The sequence below is a fragment of the Sminthopsis crassicaudata genome, chromosome 2 (genome assembly GCF_048593235.1).
Source record: "Sminthopsis crassicaudata isolate SCR6 chromosome 2, ASM4859323v1, whole genome shotgun sequence".
NCBI classification, from domain to species: Eukaryota; Metazoa; Chordata; class Mammalia; order Dasyuromorphia; family Dasyuridae; genus Sminthopsis; species Sminthopsis crassicaudata.
In genome coordinates this window covers 280025826-280044419 of record NC_133618.1, presented here as the reverse complement: position 1 = coordinate 280044419, position 18594 = coordinate 280025826, and the positions used below count along the sequence as shown (strand labels likewise).

Below are 18594 nucleotides of genomic sequence, written 5' to 3'. Positions count from 1 at the left end.
AAAACAAGATAAAAATGAAATTGTATATTAAGGATAAAATGACCCAAACATGATTACAGGGGAATCTGTAGGATAAAGTGGTTACAAATAGGCAAGACAGCAAGGACAAGTTGCAACAGTCAATAATGAAGTAGTCTGACAGAAGGGAGGTAATAAAAATGTATTATTTTATATACTTTTCTTCATGGTCTATTGGAATAAGAAATTATCTAATCGTACTGATTCTATCCTTTCTTAATATCATACTATAGAAATACTCAATAAGTACTAAAAGGTACTCAAATAAGTAACAAGCATTTCTTTTTCCTTCTTTACTCTGAGTCAACATAATTGATTACCATTACAAATTTCAAACTAGAAATCTTCCAAGTTAAATTACATCTTATAAATATTATTACACTTTGCATTATAAAAAAGCATTCAACAGATATATTTAACTTGTGTTTAATAGCAGAGGTTCTTTTCTAAAACCTAACAGGTATAGCCTAATCTCTTCCTATATTAGCATATTAACATACACCCTTGCATATGTATATGCATGTATGCCTGTTTATTCACATATGTATTGGGATGTGAGTGTGTGTTTATATTTTACACAAAAGGTAAAAGCAGAGAAAAGTCAATTATTAATCAAAAGAACAACAGGAGCTAATTCCTGGTTTAGATCATGAGAAAATAGACAAGAAAATAGTCTATGTGGCTCAGAGACATAACTCCAACATCACTACCACATGAGAATACACAGAAGATCAAAGAATACTATATCCAGTGGGCATCTAGGTGGCACAGTGGATAGAGCACCAGCCTTGAATTCAGGAGGACCTGAGTTCAAATCTGATCTCAGACACTTATACTGTATAAATATATACAGTATAAGAAAGATGAACTGGACATCTTAAGGCAAAGAGAAAAGGCTTACCTATCAAGTATTACAAATGGAATAGGCCCCAAGATTGGAAAATACAATTAAAAAAAAATAAACAAACAAAAAAAAAAGAAAACAGGGATGAGAGTGCAAAGATAGCATCACATTATCTAGTCTACATTGGATATTTCCTCCAAAAAGATAAAAAACAAAAAGAAAAGGGACTTATATGTACAAAACAATTTCATAGCTGCTCCATTCTTGAGGCAAAGAATTGGAAATTGAGGGGATGTCCATCAACTGGGTAATGGCTAAATAAATTGTGGTATGTGATTATGATGGAATGCTATTGTTCAACAGTAAATGATGAACAGGATACTCTCAAAAAACTTGGAAAGACTTCCATGAGTTTATGCAAAGTGTAACATTCCCCACAGCCTCAGGACAGTTAAAACAACCACCATACTCTGTTATATACATCTGCTGTGAAGGTCAGATTCTCTACAACAACTCTATAATCCCCACAATCTCCCAACCCCACCCTTCCCTGATTTAGTGACAATAGCAGATACTCCTTAGCAGCATCCTAGGCAGTCTGGAGAAGTTGTAGCCTGGGGAAAGCTCTACTAAATCCACACTTTTCACTTTTCAGTGATAAAGAATGCCAAACCCAAGATAAGGAAACTAGAAAGGCAGTGATTACAAACATCTCTTTTTCAACCTCCTCAATTTCTATTGATGACACCATCATTTTTCCAGTTACACGATAGGATCCCTGATTCCTCATTTCCCTTGACTCGCTATATGTAACTTGTCAATTTCTTTAAGTTCTACTACAACACTTCTTGTCCTCTAATCTATTACAAAAGCCTTCTAATTGCTCTCCCTACTTCAAGTGCCTTCCCTCTTTAATGTCCTCCATACATCTGCCAATGTTTCTAAAACATGTCTAACCAGGATACTCTCCTCCTCCTCCAGTGGCACTATACTGACTCAAAGCTCAAATATTATCTCATCCTTAGGTATAATTCCCTTTAAATTTTTATTTTTGCACAAGTTTTCTAATGCCCCCAAATTTTAATATAGCAGTATTAAAATTTATATAAGTACATAATATAAAAATAAATAAGCATTCACATACAAGGTACATGCTCTTTTTTGAAAAATTATGTTTTTGATTTTTTAGCAATATAAGTATATGAAAAAGAATTTGGAGATTACTGGTTTAGGACACTGAAACGCTAAATGACATATATACTTTTATGCAAGATAAGTGTTGAATCCAGGTTTTTCTGACCACAAGGTCAGTTCTTTATCCACTATGACATACCATATCATTTCTTATAAGAGTGACCCAAAAATGGAATAAGCTAGCTGCTCTGGGAAGCAGTTAATTCCTCTTCAGTAAAAGTCTTCAAGCAAAGTCTAAATGACTCTTCAGGTTGTAAAGGGGAATTTTTGTTAAGTTATAGAACTACAGTAGAAGCACTCAAGTCCCTTTCAACTCAGATACTACAACTTTTAGAAAAGCAGAAAAAATTTGAGGATTTAGAGCTAAAAGAGATTTTAAAAGATCATACAGTCTAACTCCTTCATTTTATAAAAGAAAGCGAGGCTTTATAAGTTACTTGCCCAAGATCATACAGACATTATAGATACTGATTAGCAGCGCCAAGATTAAATTAAGATACAAATACAGGGTCAATGCAATCTTCACAATCATGTTCCTACTTAACAAGCAACAGAAGTTCTCAAATGCACACCAAATAAAATGTAAACTACTTTTTAGTTTAATATTCATGGGTTTCTATAATCTACCTCCAAAGTTACATTTCTAGTCTTATCTCTCAGTATATTGTCCCCTGCTTCAAACTGGAATGACTTCTTTTACCTCCTTGCTTTGGTGCACTAAATCCTTTATGACAAACAACTTTTCCTAGATTCAATCTAATATCTAAGTCTAACAGCTTTTTTTTTTTTCAAAAGTCAAGTCTAGATACCAAATTTTCTGTCATCATCCTTGATCCCTTCTCTTTAAATTTCTTAGCCTACTTGCCATGTTTGATAACCATTTTACAACTTCTTTTATATACTTGTTTGTTTCATCTTTACTGAACTATAATTTGATAGTAGGTTTAACTCACTCCTTTATATATATCAGGTATTTAACAAATAAAAACTTAATTTTGCTAGGTTAAAACAAAAAACCTCAAGATCACAAAATGACAAGATTTAGATGTTAACAGAAAAAAAAAGACAAAAAAGGCCTGACAAAAGTAAAAGATCATATAGATCATACTGGGGGGAGGTGGGGAGGGAGAAGAGGGGGAAGGATGGGAAAGAGCTCTTAACATATTTATAATGTAGGAAACAAAATAGATAAAACAATAAAACTTCCTAATACTGAAATATCAATTGCTAAAAAACATAGAATAATTTTTATAATTTTTATAAGTCAATTTAAAAATAACATTTTAACAAAGCTTATTTACCTGCGCTTTTTATTTGTCTTCTCTTTCCTTTTCTTTAAGTATTTCAAATATAATATCTGCTAAGGTAGTTGCCAATCTCCCCCCCTCCCCCAAACTTCAATGTTTATCCAAGTAAATTATTTTGCATTTTTTGATTCTCCTATAAAAGAAACTATATATCTGCTTATTATAAAATCATGGCAATTAAAATCAACACATTTTAACTAGAACTTTTATATAGAAAGGTCTAAGTTCTTCCAGGAGAGAAAAAGTGACTATATAAAAGAGCCAACAATTTAAGATTTAATAATAACTTACCATATAATGAATATTCTGCTTCCTGACCTGTGTCACTCTCACTTGAGGTTGATGTGAGGCTGGTGGTTAGAGTATTACTTAGTGACTGACCAACTGATAGAACTGTTGTTGCTGTGGCTACATTACTGCTGCTAGTAACACTAGATGTTGACATTGTCACTGTAGATGTAGTACCAGTTGTAGTCAAATTAGGGAAACTTTGAGCACCCATAAGAGGAGAAGCTATAGATAAAAAGATGGCAAGTTAAAAATAAAAAACATGCCTATATGTGCAATAGACTAAAAAAAATCAAAACAAAGAAAATAACTTTTAAGCAGGCTTAGTAATAAATGTAATGGCTATGAAGATTAAAACTAACTTGGGAAACCTAACATCAAACTGTTTCACAATGACTATGATTTCTTCAAACTATAACTAAAAGTGGCTGAATATAAACAAGAACTAAAATAATCTTTTCAGTCGTATTTTCCAAAACAAATTACTTTGAATATTTGCTTCCACTAGAATCAAAGCTTTAGCTCCACTAAAACTAACTTAATCAAGATCCAAGCAAAAATTGTATCAGAATAACACTAATTTCAATGAAGTATGCTCAACTACTAACATTCCCCTCTTATTAAACAATCTCTATAGTTACTTTAGGAACCAAAGACTAAAGCTTCTTTAGTTTATGACAGAAGTAGCCATGAATTTTTCCATTTTAAAATAAAGTAGGCTGTTCAAAAACAGGAGGTGGGATGGATTTGGCCCTTGGGACAATTAGTGAGCCCCTGGTTTAGAACATAATTAATTTGAGCCCTTCAATATAAAAAGAATTCTGTTCAACTATTATTTTGATATCATAAAAACTTTTATAATTCAAAAGCACTAGAAACCAATTAGAACTTCAGTTTTTAAAATAAACATAAATCACTATTTAAAAGGCTCTATTTTACACCACTTAAGAGAGTTGAGAAAAGCATTGTCTTTCATAAGGAAAGATCACTTACTTGCAGTGCTCATCACATTCCTCCCCAGAGTATTAGTGTTATTATCACTGCTGCTTCGACTCAAATTCATGTTGTTTGTAGCATTGGTTCGTGCTATGTTTGCCACTCTCCTTACAAAAGATTCCAAACTAGAAGTTTCTCTAGAGGATAAATTAGGAACGCTTGCACTAGAGCTCATAGGGGCCCCAGCAGCCAATAAAGAACTTACTGAGAGTCTGTTACTTGCTGAAGAGCTAAGGGGTCTTTGTGAAGCTGCTTCTTTGTTAGTCAATTCAGACACTGAACTAACATCAGGAGAGCTAACACTCACAATCCCCATGGATATGGCACTAGACTCTCCAGCAGTACGAACAGAACTATCAGGACCTAACTTCCTTTCCGCATTTTCACTTCCTGTGTCCGCTGTTAAGGTGCTGGTACTTGCACTGGAGGATGACCCTACTTCAGCTTGAGGCATGTTTTCAGCAGACGAGAGAACAACAATCGGTTCATGGACATCAGTTCCTGAAACTATACTCTGTTCCATTACACTCTCTGATCTCCGCTCCATTTTGGTCGAACCCAAGCTGATGTCGCTGCTACTGGCCACGCTACACACAGAACTGCTGCTTCCTTTTCTACTTGAGGAGCCTGCAGCAGCAGAGGTCTTGTCTGGACAGTTGTTTTTCACCAAGCTGCTCCATGATTGTGTTGTGCCTGAAACAGTGGATGAAACAGGTTTGGGTGATGCCGCTGTATCAGGGTCGTACCCTGGTGCAAGCTTGAGGTCAAATTTTCCTTCTGCGCCCATACGGTAAGAGTTTGAGCCACCAGCATCCCAGGTGACATCAATCCAGCCTGGAAAGGGACAGGAGTTTGTGAGACCCAGCACAAAGCAGACAGGAGCGTGTCAGACAGAAGCTCCACAATATGGGATCAGCTTTGTATCTCTGAGTTACTAGAAGTCATTAAATAACTTTCGTCTGCCAGCTATAAATTTAAATAGGAGATTTGAAAATTCAATCGATTTAAACCCTTTGTCTCTGTAAGATATTGAAGGCCAGTATTCTTTGGGTCATATCATTCACAACAGAACAGAAGAACAAATGCTGGAATTGGAGGGAAACCTGGGTTCCACTGGCTGTATGATTATAAGCAAATCACTGATCTTTCTGAGCTTATACTATCTTAGTTTATTACTATGAGAAAAGTGTTTTACAAAACCATCAAGTACTACAGAAATGTAAATTCTTCTAAGTTAATTATTTTTAAAAAAAACTATTCTAAGCAAAACATTTCAGACAAACCTGGTATATTCTTTTTACTTTCTGACAATTCATTTTTATATATATATATATATATATATATATATATATATATATATACACATATATACACACACACACACAGTGAAAATGTTATTTTATTCACTATGGAGTTTTCTGTTTCATTTTTCTAAGTGAACACTTATAAAAGCACAGGGGGAAAAAATCCTACATTTTAAGCAAATTCAGAAATTAACAAACCTTTAAAAAAAAAACTATGCTAAGTAAAATTATACAGTCAAATGGTCCCATCTCTCTGAAAACACAAAATCATATAAAAAAACAAAAATAAAAACAAAACAACCACCTATGGTTCACTGATTTTGCACATATTGAAAGTACTCTAAATCTTTACCAATCCATGGGAGAATATTACAAATAAAACATTGTTTTAAGGTAATGACAGTTTTTGTCATTTTGCTCATATTTTGAAGTTCAAAGATTCTTTTTTTAAAAAGTAGATTCATCTTTATAAGATGAATTAGGCACAGAAAATTTCAAATTCAGCGATTTGATCTGTTATAATAATTACATTATTAATGATCTTGTAAAATGAATTATAGTAAAGAACTGTAATTTTTGCATTTGTATTAATATGTACCTGAAAAAGAAACAATTTTAATATAAAATAAAGATAATTAAATTTTAAAATTGAACATTAAATTGATCTGAAAAATAGTTTAACAATTTTGAAGATTTATAATCTAAGCATTTGATATATGAAGAAAGCTGTTGTACATACTTTCTTTTCTTAAATATAAGAAAGCTATGTTTTATTTTCAAATTTTAAAATATATAGGAGGCAAGTAGGGAACACAGTGGATAAAATGTTAGATTTGGAATGAGGAAGATCTTATTTTAAATCCTACTTCAGATATCATGTCACCCTGAACAAGTCATTTGACCTCTCTTTGCATTAATTTTCTCATCTAAATAAGGGAGGGAAAAAATAGCATCTCCCACACAAGGCTGTTGTGAGGATCAAATGAAGGGACATATATATAAAAAGTGTTTTGTAAATGTAAAAGCAACATACTTCCTAACTATTAATAGTTAAGTAACAAATAGTCTCCAAAAGTTTCATGTTTTTTTATCTGTCTCTAAACTCAAAAGATGTAATTAATATTAAAAACAAAATGTTTCCTAGGATCTACCTATGGAAAAGTATTTTAATAATTCTGGAGCTATTTAAAATTCTTGGAACATTACTAGCAATAGTAAAAAGTAAATACACGGCTGCTTTAAGTATTATTAGTCCTTTTAGAACATCCCTGACTATATACAAAAATGTATGCAACTCAATCATCCAGTGGAGTTAACTATATGGGTTTGAGCATATTCACACAAAAAAATCTTAAATGGATTTAATCTGTTTTATTTGACTAGTATCTTAATTTGCTTTGTATGCAGAGTAGCCCTCTGAAACTAACACATTTCTTTTAAAAAGAGAAGAGATGAGGACAGGCAGAAAATTTTAGAAACATTATTAAACCAAATGTAAAGACAGTTAATATTTTAGGACTTGTTAAATTTAATTTTTTTCTTTATAGATAAATATATGCTCTTTATCCTTTTTAGCTACTCTTCATACAGACAAGACCAAACTTACAAACCAGTTACATTATTAAAAATTCAATTTTAAATTAACTTTTTGAAAATAAAAACATTTTCCCACAGAACCATTATAACAAAAGCTTATGAGGTTATTCCACAAACTTTTATCAAGCTTACCAGTAATAGTATATTAGTAGTTCAATAAAAATAATTGATATACAAACTAATGTTTCTATGGAGAAAATACAGAATTCTAATTTGGGAGGAGTAATGATTCTCATGACACAGGGAATGGTTCCCACCTAAGCTGGGACAAGTGGTCCAGAAGAAAAGAGAAATGAGGCTAAGAGTCTAGTAAAGGGAAACTTGCATTAAGGGTAGGATGGTATGTACTAAGAGCTCCTGTTAGTGCTTAAATATCACTTTAGTCCAATTCAACACTTCAGTATTTTCTTCAAAAGCCTGAGCAACTGGCATGCCTATTTCTCTTTATGAATTTTTATAAATGTTAAAATTAGTGATCTAGTTATATTTTATTATGTTGTCTGCTAAATTTAACATGTGAATACTTCTTTTGAACTACTGAAAATACTATAGGGAGAATAGGTAACAGTTTGATTTCATTTCTAAACTGTCAAGACTTAGATGGATCCAAACTAATTTTCTTCTATATAACTGTTCAACAATTTTTAGCAGTAATTCCATTCATTAATGCTTCTAAGAATGTGTTTATCTAGCATTTAGCTTGTACAAATATTTGATATGACTTCTGGATTCTCTCTTTTGTTTCATTAATCAACCTATGCTTTTGCCAATATTCAACAGTTTTTATAATTATCATTTCATAATTAATTTGATCTGATAATAATAGTAATAGTTTACCTTCTTTGGTCTGTTTTATTATAATTGTTCATTATATTGCCCAATTTACTTTTTCCATATGAATTTTACTATAAACCATCTATTACATATATTTTACCATAAATCCATCTAATATTAAATAATCCACTGGAATTTTTATTGGTATTTCATTAAATCTTCAAGTTAATTTTAAAAAACTATCATGTTTATTACATTTGCTCAATCCAACCATGAGTAAGTAACATGCTATTTATCAAAACCATCTAAACTATTTTTGTATAGCTCTCTTTAATGAGTGTTTCATCAAAGTTAATGTCCGAAGAATTGGAACCAAGGATGTGTCTATGATTTGGGGAATGGCTGCACAAATTATAGTTTCACTGTTAGAATTTTTTGTTTTTCTCCCCAGATTATTTTTAGCTTCCAAATCCAATTCTTCCTTTGCAACAACACCACCACCAAAATTCGGTTCTGCACATATATATTGTACCTAGGATATACTATAACATATTTAATATGTATGGGAATGCCTGCCATCTAGGGGACGGGGTGGAGGGAAGGAGGGGAAAAATTCAGAACAGAAGGGAGTAGAATGGATAATGTTGTAAAAAATTACCTATGCATATATACTGCCAAAAATTGTTATAATTATAAAATTAATAAAAAAGAAAAAAAATTATAGTTTCAGAATATACTATTGTGTTATAAGGTATTTCTGAAGAGGATATTTAAGCAAAACCCTAAATAGACTTGTATAAACTGATAAAGAGTGAAGTGAGCAGGTCCAAGAGACAAATATGAACCAAAACATCAATATCATAAAAACAACACTGGAACACTTAATAAGTGATCAATTCAATGACTAACCATGATGCCAGAATAATAATGATAAATCATGCTATTGTCTTCTGACAAAGAGGCTATGGATTTAGGGAACCGATTAAGACATATATTTTTGTATATTGGCAACATGGAATGACTTCCCCCCTACCCCCCTGAGGCTGGGGTTAAGTGATTTGCCTAGGGTCACACAGCTAGGAAGTGTTAAGTGTCTGAGACCAGATTTGAACTCGGGTCCTCCTGAATTCAAGGCTGGTGCTCTATCCACTGCGCCACCTAGATGTCCCTATTGGTAACATGGGTATCAGTTTTGCTTGTCAGCACTAAGGTTCTATTTTTTATTTTTACTTCTAGAAGTTGAAGGAAAATGGAAAGGAAACAATTGTTGTTGCTTGAAAGAACTAAAATGCTACTTTTCAAATAATCAAATAAAGATTAGAATCCTAAAAAAAAAAAAAAAAAAAAAAAAAAATTAGCCACACACAAAAAAGTTTATATTCAACATATGATGTTGTAGTGTTGTTGAAAATATAGGTATGACACATGTCCCAAGAAGGAACAAGGACTGAAACTTTTAGAGATAAGAGAAAATTTGTGGAAAAAGACAATAATGGAATGTTCTTCTTATGAAGAAGTATTCCAGTAAAAGCAAACAAAAATGGAAAGGAATACAACTTTAGATGATCCAAAACGCCTTATCAAAATACAAGTCTTTTATATAACTTTACAATAGGATTTTACTTGTATACACAACAATCTCTCTCCTTAAAAACCATTTGGTAAATAATTATTTATTTTACAAGCTACAACACATATCTCATACACAAATCCACATTAAGATAAAGGCTGTTGGGCATGACTGTTATGAAATTAGATACAAAAGCTCCAAAACTCCCAAAAGAATTTTATCCCTCCACATACCCAGTCAAACCCATTTGTCTTGTAGAGTTGCAGCAGGTATGCCTTGACTATTGCTAATTATTAAGACCAATCAATTATATCTTTGAGCTTTCCTTGGCCCTAAAATTCATTTCATGAATAATTTAACTAGAAGAAAAGAATTTGCCAAAACATAAAACAAATAAAGTTTATATTTTGGCTTTTAAAAATGATTGGTTTCCATGCATAATAGCTGATTATCATTTTGAAGTATGTGAGCAAGAAAAAAAAAAATGGAAAATTCACTTCGTATTATTTTTATTAGACAAGACTCTACTGAAGAGGATCCACATGCTTTAGATATTTTTGATAGTTCTGATCAGCATTACAGAATAGATGAAACTAAAGTCCATCACCAACTCTGTAATATAATACTGAGGTTTATTTAAACAACACTGAACTTAGGGAAATAAATATTAAGGTCAAATAATCAAAAGAAAATTTACTCTATTAATTTAACTCTTGTGGAAATCTCACAAAGAAAAAGAATGGCAGGAGAAAAGAAAGACAACCATGCAGATAACTCATGTTCTTATGCAACTGGAAGCTTTTAAAAATGCTTTTTAATAGGATTTAGTACAAAAAAAAAAAAAAAAAAATTAACATTGCCTGATCCCAGCAAAGCCAGAAAGACAAGAAATCTACAGTATTACAAAAGACTAATAAGAACAAAAGACTAATAAGAATATCACAGTTGCTAAGATAAAAAAGAAAGATAGAAAGTAAGTTATCTGAGTTAAGTTATATGCATTGACAAAGTAATATTAAAAATTTAAGTATTTTTACTTATACCATCTCACAGTAATAATGCTTTTTAAAATAACTAATATGCAGAGATAATTTGGGATCTTTACAATTCTCACAATCACTAAAGTAGCTATTTCAATTCTTCATAAAATAAACTATGGCTGCCAGTATAATCATTAGAATTGTGTCACAGTCCTGAAAAAAAAAAAGTTTAGAATATACCTAATTCCATATCCAAAATATTATTGAAATGGAGAGAAAAAAGTAGAAATCAAATCCAAATTTTGAAAAAAAAATGCCAATATGGCATTTAAAAAAATCCTGTAACTCTCAAAACAGGTACCTACTGACCATTATGTAGTTCTCCTGTGACAGTGCCTTCTCCTTGTGGGCTGCCATCCTGATCTCTCCATTTCCAATCAATTCCTCGTATTACCCGGGCTCCAGGAACCATATACTTCAAAACTTGGGAACGTACTAGACGTCTCTGTCTCCTTAAATTAGCCTCTGCTTCTTTAGCTGCTTTTCCTATAAAACAACGATTCCAACACTGTCATAAACAACTCACATTTGAAAACTATTAATTTTTTATCAATATTAGAAAAAATTACTATATATCATTTCTTTACCAAGCTGATCTTCACACACTCCATTCACAGTGCCATAAAGTTCAAATCCAGATAAGGAGAGGTAGTGTGTTTGGCCACTAGCATTCTTTCCCATTTGTTTGATTCTCACATGCCTCCACCCTTGTTTCTCATCTTTTGGAGGATCAAGAGGCCATGTTGCTGTTGACCTTTTTAAAAGTTGAGAAAAATATTTTAAAATGAACAGTAAAAACTTTAAAATGAACTTCAAAATATTGTTATTTAATTAATGTCATAAATCATCATTAAAAACAAGTTAAAAAGGAAGAACTACTCAGTTCATCAAAACTGTAGATAATTCCCCTAAGAAACCAATATATAAAATTCCTTACAATAATGGGATTAGTAACCCAGGAAAACAAAAAAAAGCCCTCAAAATAAATTTGATATACAAAATGAATAATATGATACTTTCTATCAATGTATTTAAACTAACTTCAAAACAGTGCTTAAAACAGTGCCTAGTGTATAGTAAGTGCTTAAAAAATATGTGACTAATTTGAATGTTCTGTGTCTTTAATATCCAATTTAATACCCCACAATACAAGTCGAAAGCACATTTTAAATTAATATATTCCAAATTCCAAACACAGCTACTTTTATAAAACGTTTTCCTAAAAATTTCACAGAATAGTATTATTAAAATACTACATTATAAAGAAACAAAGTTTCCCAATTTGTAAAGCCAATCTTCAACTAACCCTGGTTCATTCAGACTACAATCATCAACATGTGTATACAAAGTAGTCCAGTTCTGTCCATCTTTGGATACTTGGAAAACCCAATTTCTAAGTGCAGATCTTCCATAACCACGAGCATGTCGTAATGTATATGCTGATGGAATTACCCATAGACCAAGATCTATGGCAAACCAAGCATTCTTATCATCATTGCTATGACAATTAAGCGCTGAACTATCCCGGCTTAGGATGTCTTCTAAGCGACCATAAGGCAGATTTCTTCCTTCTGATGATGTTACCACCACCAAGCCATAGGCTGCTGGATTTACCCACTCATATGCAGTTCTAAACAGATATAAAAGAAAAATTAGGAAACTGTTAGTGCTAGTTATACTGATTTCCTTTATTTATTTATTTACAATAAAAAAGACACACAACTATAAGTTAAAATGGAAATATAACAGGGAGCAATGTTCACAATTAAATATTATTCAAACTCATAAAATTTAATGTTTTCATCATCTTGGATATGACTCATTATTTTTTATTGTAGCTTTTTATTTACATGATATATGCATGGGTAATTTTTCAGCATTGACAATTGCAAAACCTTTTGTTCCAACTTTTCTCCTCCTTTCCCCCACCCCTTCCCCCAGATGGTAGGTTGACCAATACATGTTAAATATGTTAAAGTATAAATTAAATACAATATATGTATACATGGATATGACTAATTATTAAATGCACTTGAATATATTTAAAACATTTCTTAAAACCTGGGTGATTCCATCATAATTTTGCTTATTTCCTCTGACTGACAGTTAGGCTTGGTATCGCAGAAAATTACTGATGACCCTTGAAACTCATCTTCACTTTACAAAACTCACCTTTCAGTTTTTATATTGTTTGAGAAATGATTGCATTTGAGGAAAAAAATTAGCCTAAAGAGATTAAGATAACAGAAATGGGTTCTTTACAAATATGCACCCAACTACCAACCTCAGAAAAACAAAGGGGCTTTACCTACTAGTAATCTATATGCTTTGTACAGAAATTGTGGGAAAATAGTTTTTGCATGCAACTCAAATTTGCTCAAAAACAATATGAAAGGAGAGAAAAAATATTCTTTTTTGCAGGAAATTTACTATATTTGCCTGACCACACACAAAAAATGGCCCAACAATATAAATTATGGCATTTGACCTACAGCAAAAGTAAATCCTAAAGATCTTTTTTCAGACTGTTTATCCTCAGAGTTTTTTAAAAGATTATTTCCTTATTTCATAAGACTCCATGATAAATCTGACTGACCAGAAAACTTTTCTTGTTCAACAATGCCCAGAAAATCAACAAAGTGTTAAAAAAGAAAAAAAAGTATCCCATTTATCTAGATATAAACAAATAGAAGTTAAATTGATCAAAAATTTATTAAGCACCGGAGAAACAAAAACAAAGACAGATAGTCCCTAAATTAAAATTGATAAAGAACTAGATTGTTCTGACAGCTTTGAAGATACATTATACAGAGGTGAAGCTAAAGACAGGAAATTTTTTGGTAAAGATTTCATTTATGACCGTTTCCATTGTTTTGGATGATTCCTTTGAGATCTTCAAATGTGATTTTAAATTGGCCAACTCTCTGAGAGCCTTTTAAAAATATTACCCCATCTTCCCACCTACTATAGATTATTTTATGTTTTAAGTCAGGACCCAGAGTCCTTTTCAATTTTAAATTAATAGTTCTAATTTACACAATACATTTGGACAGGAACAATAAGGTCTAAATATGATAGATCAATTACTGTTGCCAATAAGGCTAGGAAGACCATGATGTTTAGAATAGGTGTCACAAGTATACAATGAACTGGGCTCATAAATTAAACAGGGAACTCTTACTGAATTGTACTTGGAAAACTGCATCTATTTTCAATAATACAGAAGTGGTAGCAGTTAATGAATCATTTTCTCTCTTTAAGATTTCAATTTTAACCTACACACACATACTGGAATAATTTGCCAAGTAGATTTTACACCAAACTCTTCACAGGCTCATTTTCCACTCAAATGTGTATCTCAAACAATGTTGACTATAAAAGGTGTGAACACATACAACATAAAAACAAAATGAAGATCTCTTGTCCATACAACCAAGAGCAAGAAGTAATTTCTATAGCATTAATACAGGCTGTCAATCAGAGAACATCAAAGCAGATAGTCTCTTTATACTCTCTTGCTGACTTCATTCAATCAACTCATCAGGGATCTATCATCTTTATGGGGATGACTCCCAGGACAATATAGCCAGTCCTAAAACTAAATGTTATTTGGACATTACAAACTGTATATCCCAGACACATTTTAAATTTAACATATCCAAAACAACTAATTATCTCTCTCCACAAACTTCCCCCTCTTCTAAACCTATCAGTTTCTATAAAAGGCCCCATTTTCCCCCCAATCTCTCAAGTGTATATGCTTGGCATTACTCTGAATTCCCCATGTTCCCTCATTCCACATATATAATAAATTGCCAAATATTGTCACATCTTCCTTCACAACATCTTCTAAATCCAAGTCATTCTACTTACTAAGTTACCACCTTGATTCGGTCCTTCATCTCTTCTTGGTTAACAAAGTCACTTAAGAAATACAAATTCAAATGTTTTGAATGATACACAATTCTCTGGGAAAATCTAGGCTCTTCAAGAGTTTTTCTCTTCCTTTTAGACATAGCTCAAGCATTCTAATCTTCATAATGCTTTTCTTGATATCCCCTCCCCAAGTGCTAGTGTCCTTCCTCTTAAACTACCTTGTATTTAACAACTTTGTATATATTTATACTTTTTTCATTTATATTTGTACTATATAAAATAATTATATACTTGTCTCCTGCAGTAGGAAAAAAAACTCCTTGCCAGTGGAATCATTTCATTCTTTGTATCATGTATTTAGTACCCAGCATACTGCATGGTAAGATATGTGCTTAATAAATAACTGCAGAATGATAGATAAACACTAAATACTATTAGTTTGTTGCCAATGACTATTTATGTTCAAGTTATTATACTAAAGGCAGAGAAGAGCTGTATGATCATGTATGTTAATTAGCATAACAAAATAGGCTTACTTTATGAAAGCAAAGAAAAACATATGGATAGGTTTTGAGTCTAAAATTCAAATATTTAAATAGCAAAAAAATGATACTAGAATTTTCTCCAGGACAGAGTACCTAAAGAGAAACTGGAAAAACATGCATAAGAACAGCAATGGGGTAAAAGGCTTTGAGTGGTTTTGATATACATAGATATTGGCAGAAGAAGGTATACAGTTATAAAATCATGGAGTTTTCAAAATAAGATTACAATTAACATACATTAAAAGACAATTTGCTTACTTAGCATTTGTCCCAATCCAGTAAATGATTCCATTTTCATCAAAATCATGCTGGTGCCGGAAGACAAAATTTTGCCCTTCTCGTAGTTTCCGAACAAAAACAAAAGATGACCTATCAAAATCATACCACTGCTTTGCTACCTGAAAACAAGGAACATAGACGATATCAATCCAAATAATTCCATTATCCTCAAGTAGACAAAACAACTAAATAAATAAATAAATAAACCTCACCATTTTCAAGAGATATTGCTCTAAAGATTCAACTGTTGCCAGGGGTTCCATTTTCAACATTCTTCCAGTTCGATCTATTAATGATGTTTCCCCAGATGCGCGTTCCAAACGAAATCGTAATCTTCTTGTCAATATCTTTTTAAAACAAGTACAGAAAAATAGTTCAGAAAATGCCTTGCTAGTCTAGAATTATGAAATATAACTAATCATTTTACTGTATAGTTTTTGAAAACCATGTCAACAGTAAAAGTAAAGCATTTTTATTAATTCTCAAAACAAGATAAATGGAAAATTAGCAGGTACTATCAAGAAAAGCACAGTTCATATGCAAACTATTGATTGCTTGGAATTCTCACATAATTTCAACAGAGTTATCCCCCCCCCCCCATTGGGGTTAAGTGACTTGCCCAGGGTCACACAGCCAGGAAGTGTTAAGTGACTGAGGCCAAATTTGAATTCAGGTCCTCCTGACTTCAAGGCTGGTGTTCTATCTCCTGCACCATCTAGCTGCCCCTAGAGTAACATTTTAATGAAATAATTTAATCTGCACACAAGCTTATTTTCATCATTGCAAGTGTTTTTACAATTAAAAGCTGCATTCATCTTCCATTCCGTGTATATCTAACATATATTTACAAGTCATCTTATATTTGAACACCAATTATAGTATACATGTACATTATATAATTGATTATGTGTTTCTGTGTGTTTTTATTTGTCTTCATTGTTTAGACAATATATTTCTAGAAAGAAAGGACTCTTACTTATCCATCAGGGGTATTATGACATAGCTGAAGTTAACTACAAATTATAGTGTTGATTAGGGAGCAAGATGTCTTTGTTCCAAAAACTCTAACCTTTATACATTTTTGATAAACTCTTCAATTCCTGGCCTAGAAAGCATTGGCCTAGGACTGTGTCATACAACTAATCTGATCTCACATAAAGCCTGTCCAAAAAATTGAGAAGTAAAGTGAAAAGGTGAACCTTAAACAAACCCTAATAAAAAATCTTGTTCTTATCTCTAGCCCTAAGTTTATGTGGAACAGTCTATTAAAAAAAATCATGTCTCTCAGATTTAACAGGTACAATTTCTTCCTTGTCTAGATTCCAAATTCTTTACTTAGGTAAAAGTAATAGACTAAGAACAAAAAACAATTCTACACATAAGTCATGTGTCATGGGGTAGGACAATTATTCATACTCTCCTTCCAAATCCCCTCCTCAGATAAGTAGTTCAGCCCTTTTATCTGATTCCTTTAGTAATATGGAAATTTTGCCCTATTGTAAGCAAACCTACTACATTCTCTACCTCTTCCCCCAATTCCTTTCATTAGAACCTGGCTCTCTGCTGAGTATGCCACTTGTCCTTAAAACTTCTGCTCTTCTTTTAACCTGAGTTACAAGCCCAAAAAGAATCACCATAACTTTGTTCCCCAACTCTTCCCATTTTTGCTTTTCTCTGAGACCTAGCTCCTTCTTTATTACCAATACTGACTAAACTTTGAGACTCAATTCCATTATTACAAGACCTGGGTTCAAATTCCAGTTCTTCCATTTACTGTGTGACTTGGAACAATTCACCTGATTTCCAAGACCTGAGTTAACTTCTCTTTTAAAATAGATGGCTAAAACTAAAAGATTACTATGAATAAATTTTATTCATGATTCCTAAAGTTCCTCCCAAATCAAAGTTCTGGACCACAAATCATTCAAGATAGAAGCAATCTCTCTTTCCCCCATCCTCCTTAACAAAAGAACCAGATAGAGAAGATCTGAGTTCTAGTCTCAGTTTTAACAACTAAATAATTTATTACATTAGGCAAGTCATGAAACTTTTCAATCCCATGTTTCTTAATCCAAAAGATACATATAAATAAATCTCATCCTGGGAAATAACAAGTACTATATAAACATGATAGCAACATAATTTAGTGGCTCTATACCATCTCAAATCATAATTATCTGTGCATGACCTATTGTCCTAAATAAACTTTTAAGAGCTCCTTAATGCCAGGGAACAAATTTTATTCATTTTTGTCAGACTCAGTGAAGAGAATATAATATAATGATCAATAAATATTTGTTGATATGAAAGAATGCAAAAGAGTAGGTGATAGAATTTAAGGAGATAAGAGAAAATGGGAAGTGAATGAAATCTGGCTGTTGAGGGAATCTAGGACAAAAGTAGTCAAAGTTTTAACTATATGGGAGGGGGAGTCATCAGACAGAAGAATCACTGCTTGGGACAGATGGGATGATATATGACAACAATGCCATTCAATTCTTATTTTTTTTTTTTTGTTTGTTTTTTTCTCTGACAAGGAAAATGAACTTTGTCCTGGAAATGAGAGAATGAAAACAGCTAACAGGAAGCTGAGACCCAAAATAAAGTGTTAAGAAGATTGTGTACTTCTTGTGCAGCAAAGCAACTGTATGGACATGTATACATATACTATATTTAACATATACTTTAACATATTTAACATGTATTGGTCTACCTGCCATCTGGGGAGGGGGTGGGAGGAAGGAGAGGAAAAAGTGGAATAAAAGGTTTTGCAATTTTCTTTTCTTTTATTTTTTTCTTCTGAGGCTGGGGTTAAGTGTCTGAGACCAGATTTGAACTCAGGGTCCTCCTGAATTCAAGGTTGGTGCTCTATCCATTGGGCAACCTAGCTGGTCCTGGTTTTGCAATTTTCAATGCTGAAAAATTACCCATGCATATACCTTGTAAATAAAAAGCTATTAAAA

General features: G+C 32.3%; 1 protein-coding gene across 4 annotated transcripts in view; it reads right to left on the bottom strand.

Moving 5' to 3' along the window:
- The window catches only part of HECTD1 (HECT domain E3 ubiquitin protein ligase 1), a 91491-nt gene that overhangs the window by 15403 nt on the left and 57494 nt on the right, over positions 1-18594 (bottom strand). For 3 of the 4 annotated variants that reach the window (XM_074289558.1, XM_074289560.1, XM_074289559.1), the window contains exons 20-26: positions 15844-15978; positions 15611-15750; positions 12238-12561; positions 11519-11685; positions 11241-11417; positions 4645-5481; positions 3655-3876 (exon numbers count right to left, since the gene is read on the bottom strand). In XM_074289558.1, the coding sequence (XP_074145659.1) occupies positions 3655-3876; positions 4645-5481; positions 11241-11417; positions 11519-11685; positions 12238-12561; positions 15611-15750; positions 15844-15978 (2002 nt within the window). The remainder of the gene's footprint in view (positions 1-3654; positions 3877-4644; positions 5482-11240; positions 11418-11518; positions 11686-12237; positions 12562-15610; positions 15751-15843; positions 15979-18594) is intronic. The other variant, XM_074289562.1, reaches the window with a different exon arrangement.